We start from the raw sequence: 6,977 nt of genomic DNA, 5'->3' as shown, positions 1-6,977 counted from the left end.
CCAGGGAGAAGGAAGGAAGGAAGGGGGAGCGGGAGCCGGGGCCTGTAGCCGACATGCCTCTCCTTTCCACTAGGAGGCGGTGCAGACCATCAGAAGGGTGGCGGAGACCCGGTCCCAAATCCTGCCTGGGAGCTGGGTACCTTTGAGCAATTTCTACGCTTAACCTCCCTAAATCTTAGCCTCACCACCTCCACTCTCTGACTGAAGAGTGGGAAGACAACCCCCCAATACCATTAAATTCCACAAGAGAAAAACTGACCCTCCAATGACCAACATCTACCTCACAGGATTCCATGAGGTGACATGTGCAAAGTGCCTGGCATTACCCAGCAGAGGCTCCACAGCTGGGCACTGCTACTCCTGTGGTTCTTAACCTGGTGATACTGCACCCCAGAGGACATTTACTTAGAAATGTCTGGAGACACAGTTGATTGCCACACTGGGAGATTGAATACTACTGGTGTCTAGTAGGTAGAGGCCGGGGATGCTGCTAAACACCCTAGAACAGACAGCCCCACACAAAGAATGATCTGGCCCACAATGTCAGTAGCGCTGAGGTCAAGAAACCCTGGCCTATTCCCAATCAATTTTGAGCCCCTGGAGAGCAGAAAATGTGTCTTGTCCATTTCTGCACCTTCCTCAGGACCTGCTGTCCAGCAGTCGGTAAATGAATGTAGGATTGGATTGAAAGGCAAGCAGTGGCAAAAGGGTGGCCCAGATATGGTGGGTAGGACCAGTGGGTGGCAGAGCAAAAGGACTGTCACAGAGCGGGGTCATGTGCCTAACTGCATTAGCGTGGGGGCTTCCTGAGGGATGAACTCGATTTGCAAAACCAAAGTTGCTTCCTAAGCGTCCTACTCAGGTTGTTTAAATGCTAGCCGTCAAGGGGACCCTTTAAGAGCTTTGTAGAATTGAGACTCCCCCTACGGAGCCTCTGCCCCAGGAAGTGGTGATGTGAACCAGGCCTGCTGAATTAGGAAATCCCCCCACAAACCTCAGGAACGTTGTCTCCTTCCTCCACCAACCGCATGCAAAGCGCTCGGCACCTTGTGAGCGTTCAGGACACGCGAGCCCCTGCTCTAGCCACCAACAATCCAGTCACTCCTTCCCGTCTCCAGACTCGGTCCCCCATCTAACATGGAGGCTGCACAGCCACCCCACAGGGGACAAGGGCAGAGTTCAAAGTGTCCACTCCCACCACCTCTGAGACCCTCCTTAGAAAATACCCAGAAGGCCTTCTCCCCAGGACAATGCCAGTATCCACGGGTCCCAGAGGAAGCCCCCCACATCCCACTGCTCCAGGTGCCATCACCACGCAAGTCCACGGTCAGCTCCACAGGAGAGTGATGACTGGTCGGGAAGGCTGTGGCCCTCACCTGCCCCAGAGGATTGATGACAGGACCAGCGCTGTTAATCCAGGTCCAGCCCTGTTCTGCCCAGTGGCTGTATGATCTTAGGACTCCACAGGCAGAGGGAGGAAACTGAGGTGGACACGTTGGTCTCGATGCCCCAAGAGCACAACTGTGGGGGAACTGCTGCCCTCTCGGTAGAGGCACCAAAGTCTTCATCCAGATCCCCAGAGGTCCCAGGCCCACATCTCCCTCCCGGGGACCCCTGTCCAGCGCCTTCCCTTTCTCAGCCCATTTCTACCAGGGGGAGGGAAGGATGCCCCCTGATGCTGGTGGAGGTAAGTGCAACCCTCCTCGCCAGCCAGCAGTCCTGGGGAGGCTCTCACCCCACAGATCCAGCACTCCATAGCAAGAGTGGCTTTGGCAAGGCAGGAGCCACCCACTTGCGACCCTCCCTGCCCCAGAGCACCCCCAAACCAACCACACATGCACACTCTGCAGACTGTAGCTGTTTTTATTATTAATATTATCTTAAGCATCCCTTTAAGGGTGAAATGAAATCCAACCATTTACAGAGAAAATGATTTCAGAATATACATATTGATTTTCCCTTACAAAAAAAATAATGGCGTCAGGTTATACATTTCCCAGGGCCCTGCTATTTACTTGGGCAAGTCCTATCTCCCCACGCCAATTGTAACCTTTGTCCCCAAAACTCTCCCACACCTGTCCCTGGGAACCAACATGACCTGCGGGTAGGCTGGGCCTCCTTGAGTCTCCAGGTTATAGGGCAGGTGTTCATACCCTGGGAAAGAAATCTGGGTATGCTGGCAGGGCCAGCGGTGTGCCAGCATTCACATTCACAGCTTGGTTTCCCTTCATACTGGGGGTGTGGCTCAGGGCTCCCCTGACCCCCAAATTCCCAGTGTATGATGTGATTATATGTGAAACTCTTCAACCCCATGCTTTGGCCCCCAGCCCTCTGATAGCTGTCATCTCCACCCAATGACCAGGCCTCCTCTTGACAGTGACCATGAACAGCCCTCCTGGGTCTAAGGAAATGCAGGGCTTGGCAGGTCTGAGCGCCTCCCTTCTCCTTCCCCTGCCCGAGCTGGTGAACTGGAGGCTGGCCTGGGAAGGAGGCACTCCACAGTAGCGGGAGGGAGCCAGCAGCATGGGGTAAGGAATCTGGCAAGGAGGGAGACTTCTAGGATGGGCCTCAAGCTTGACTCAGGAGCCCTGAGACTGCCTGTCCAGGGGTGAGCAGTGGTTGCTGACTTCTTGAGCCACTTCTGAGCCCCAAGAGGGATTAGAGAGGGGCTGCTGTGTCTCCAAGGGAGGAAAGTGGGGACAACAGAGCCCCCTCAGCCTTCTTCACTCCTGCCCACCAGAGACTGCTCCGAAGTCAGCTCCCCAGTCCACGCCCACACCGAACTTCCCCAGAAAGACCTGTGGCAAAGGGGACAACCTCTTCTTCTGGCCCAGCAGGAAACACCCAGAGAAAGTCCCTGCTGGAGGCTAGAGGGTACTGGGTGGAAGGATGTGGTTGGAGCCAAGAGGGGCTGGAAGGTAGTGGGTGCTCAGCTGTACAGCCCTCAGGTCAGGAGGAGTCTCATCCCTTGGACTAAAAGACAGACAGATGGACCCTGCATCCCCTTAGCCTTGTTTTCCAGGCTCCCCAAGGGTTTTGTGCCTCCGTCATTTTGGGGAGCTGCAGGTGTGGCCACAGGCTCCAGATCCCAGGGAAGCGCCTGGACCCTGCTCCCACATCCACACACAAGCATCTATGTACAGGGACACACCGACACAGACACATACAAGTACACACAAGCATGCACCCATGCCCATAAATACACACACACGCACAAACATGTACCATTCCACAGGCAGCCTCTGCATCCTGGTATCACTGGTGAGCATCCAGTGGGGAATTGGAGAGGGGGTGTCTCGTCCTTCCCATAACTGCAGGCTCTCACTGCACCTCAGCCCTGGGCTGGCAGTGATGGGAGCAGGAGCAGGTTGTTCCAGGAGCTCCGAATATGAGGATCTTATGACTGCAACAGTCATTTCTACCCTCTCTCCCACTCTCCGTGCCAGAGAGGCTCCTTGTCCCCTGTATCCACGCTTTCCGCCTTCCTTTAATAAGAGAGCTAAGCTAAGGCTGGGCACATGGCAGCCCAGCTTCCCTTGCAGCTGCTTGTAGCCATGTGACTAAGCCCTGACCAGCAAGGTACGATCAGAAGTGACTCTGCCATCTCTGGCTCATGCCGTTAACAGGAAAGGGTGTGCATTTCCCATGCCCTTCTCTGCTTCCCCCAGGCTTGGACGCACATGTGACGGTGGGAACTGGAGCAACCAGAATTGGAAGGTATGTATGAGGAAAGCAGAGCTGCCCTACTCGATCCAGACCACCTCCCTCTAGACAGTTAAATCAGAAACAAGCTTCCATCTTGCTTAAATCACTGTATTTCGGGGTCTCTTAATTACAGCAGCTTAGAATATACTTTAATGAATACATCTCCTGCCCCCATGAGGCAAACAAAGTGGAATGAGATGACATACAACTGGCCTTAATGTCCCTCTTGGGCCCAGGGCAGCCTCATGGCTCCTTTCTGGCCCCTACCCAACACCAAGAAGGGGTACAAGGGTAACTCCACCTGAGACAGTGGAGAGCTGGGGCTGTGGACTCCAGCAGGAAGGGGTGATGGGACACCCCCATGTCTGACCTACTAGGCTGGCTGATGTCCCATCCCACCCTGAGAAGTGGACTCCTGACCTTGCAAGTGGGTAGCCCGCAAGACAGAATATAAAAAGTAAGAAGGAACATCAGCGCCAGGTTCAGAACTGAAAGGAAGACTCCCCGGCTTCCCTAGGCCCCATGCCTACGTCAGCTCAGAAGGGTCCGGGGCGCACCGTGCCATCCCACACAGCAGCGTCCTGTGGGGCGGGCAGGGGGAGTTCTCAGCTCCTCTGGCCCAGCACCTCTGAGGACACCCTGCTGCCTCTCAGCTGGATGCTGTTTTTATCCGCTCCTTTCTAGGTGCCTCCCCTTCCCTCCCGACCCAAATACAACTACTTACAGAGCTGGGGACCTCCTGGCATGCCCCTTTCCCACTGCAGGTCAAAACCCCAGGAAGCCAAATGGTGGGCTTCTCCTCAGCAGGGCTGCAGCTCCCACGTGGCTTGTGGGCGTGCCTCCAGCTCCCTTCCCCACCCTCCCCCGCCACCTAGTTACCATCAGGCACTCTCCACTGGCACCTCCTGGGCGCAGCACTCTCGGAGGGTGGAAGGGTCAGGCTCCCCTCTCCTGACGAGGAATGATGTTTCTGAGCTCCCGGGCCTGACCCCTGGTTCACGAGGGCTTGAACAGGGGAGAGTCTCCCACTCAGCCCCTCCTGGTCCTCTCAAGAATCCCCCTAAAGGTTGGAAGGAGGCAGGGAGATAACAGGAGGGGCGGTCACCACCCCCTGCCCCGCCACGGGCCCTGAAGATCACGCAGCCTTAGCCTTCCGCCCCCTCCAGCTCGGGCCTGGCGGGCGGCCTTCCCGCGGCGGCCCTGCTCCGCGGCCCACCTTCCGCCGTGCTCTTGGGCTCCCGGTAGGGGTTGTCCAGCAGGTAGCGGAACTGGTTGTAGTTCTGGAGCAGGTACTTGGGGGCGTACATGTGCTCGCCGGGGTCGGCCGGCGGGTATTCCTGCTGCGTGCCGTCGAACCAGCCCCCGGTGCGGATCAGGCTCCGTATATAATTGAGGTCCCGCTTGTCCTCGTAATCGCCCCAGCGGGGGAAGTCACCGTTCTGCGCCGACACGAGCTTGAAGTAGATGCCCTCGGGCGTGAAGCACCAGGAGCAGTGCCAGCCCGCGAAGTGCAGGGGGCTGCCCAGCGACCACTGCACCAGGATGTGGCCCGTGCGGTTCTCGTACTGCCGGAAGCCGGGCATGGTGTAGTACTGGCGGCGGCGCAGGCGGATGCCGTCCAGCCCGTACACCGAGCGCAGCATGTCCACCGTGCAGCCCGACACCACCTCCAGGGTGCCCGGCTGCTTCCAGAAGAAGCCGTAGAGCGACTTGCGCATGTGGAAGGCGAAGGGCTCGGTCCAGCCGTCGTAGAGCTTGAGGAAGAGCACGCCGTCGCGCGCGGGGATCTCGTCCGCGTCGTCGATGATGAAGACGTCGTCGGGCCGCAGGTTGCGCAGGCGCGCCACGCCGTCCTGCGTGAGGAACGTGCGCAGGTAGTCGTCGGCGATCCAGCCGTCCTGCCGCCCGCCCGGCGGGAAGTGGTCCAGGAAGACGTACAGCACCTTGTGGCGGATGTACTCGAACGTGCCGTTGCGCAGCATCTCGCGGAACTTGAGCGGCCGCGGCTCCCCGTAGGCCGTGAAGTTGGACTCGCACACCACGAACGCGTCCACCACGTCGCCCAGCTCGTGGAAGCGCACGTCCAGCAGGTCGAACTCGTGGTTGATGTTGATGGCGTTGATGACGCGCCGCGGCACCTCCCGCGGCACCAGGCGCTCCTTGGTGGGCAGGTTGGAGTACTGCACCACGGTGGGCACGCCGCAGCTCGGCCCGTGCCAGCCGGGCAGGCACACGCACTCCACCCACTTGCGCCGCGCGCCCCGGGCCCCCGGCCGCGCCCGGGCGCTCAGCAGGCGCCGCACCGGACCCCGGGCCAGCGAGCCCTCGCCCCCCTCCGCCTTCTCCTCCGTCCGCCCAGCCGGCGGCCTCTCCAGCGTCCTGGTACCGGGTTTGAAGCAGACACCCCCGGCTTTGGTGCGGACGAAGTATTCCGTGGTGTCCTCGGGAAGCACAAAGTCCATGCGGTGCAGCTCCTCGGCGGCCCTGCTGGGCGGCAGCGGCTGGAGCAGGGGCGAGTGGGAATAGAGGGGGGTGCGCAGCAGGTCGGGGCTCCCCGGCTCTGGGCTGGCCTGCGGCGTGACGGGGGCATTATTCCAGAAGAAGGTGGACACGAGGTTGGGGCTGAGGGAGGCCAGTTCTCGGGGGAAGGTGACGTAGGACAGGGTCTTAAAGAAGTGCAGGAAGGAGATGAGGCACAGGCCGGCCATACAGAACACGAGGAAGAGCTTGTAGCGTCTCATCTTCATTCTGCGGGAAAGGGGGGGAGAGCGCGGTCAGGCCCTGCATTCCGGGGCGACCCGAGGCCCCTCTAGGGGCCCGGCCTGAGGACGCCTCGGCTGCACCGTGTTTGTGCAAGTCCCGGCCAGGCGCTGGCGACCCTGCGTGAAATCACCTCCACCCCCCCACCCCCCCCTCAGGCACCAAGCCCGCGAGACCAACTTGCTGTATACCCAGTACCCTGGGAAGCCCCACTATCAAGTTCAGGACCCCTTCCTCCCACAGCGCTTCCTCTCAATGACCACCAAGCCACCACACAGGCACAGCCGCCCGCGGGCTCACCCCACCGCGACCGGACCCCCTGCACTGCTCCAGGGACAAAACGCACCCTGGGAAACGCTTGGCCTTGCAGTGCCTAACCTACCCCAGGGGGCTTACAGGCCCCAAAGGACGGGGGAGCAGGCTGCAGGCATGGGGGGCCCTTCTTTGCACTGCCCAGAGTGATGTTCTTGGCATGTTGGTTCTTCCTTTCTACCTGTTCTACCTTTTCTTGT

General features: G+C 59.3%; 1 protein-coding gene across 1 annotated transcript in view; it reads right to left on the bottom strand.

Moving 5' to 3' along the window:
- Positions 1 to 1,845: 1,845 nt before the first annotated feature.
- MGAT3 (beta-1,4-mannosyl-glycoprotein 4-beta-N-acetylglucosaminyltransferase) overlaps positions 1,846 to 6,977 on the bottom strand; it is a 30,269-nt gene continuing 25,137 nt past the window's right edge. The window contains exon 2 of the mRNA XM_087814932.1: positions 1,846 to 6,453. Coding sequence (XP_087671058.1) covers positions 4,851 to 6,452 — 1,602 coding nt within the window. The 5' untranslated portion in view covers position 6,453 and the 3' untranslated portion in view covers positions 1,846 to 4,850. The remainder of the gene's footprint in view (positions 6,454 to 6,977) is intronic.

The sequence above is a fragment of the Miniopterus natalensis genome, chromosome 2 (assembly GCF_054644295.1).
Source record: "Miniopterus natalensis isolate mMinNat1 chromosome 2, mMinNat1.hap1, whole genome shotgun sequence".
Lineage (NCBI taxonomy): Eukaryota > Metazoa > Chordata > Mammalia > Chiroptera > Miniopteridae > Miniopterus > Miniopterus natalensis.
This window is presented reverse-complemented; position numbering and strand designations above follow the sequence as displayed.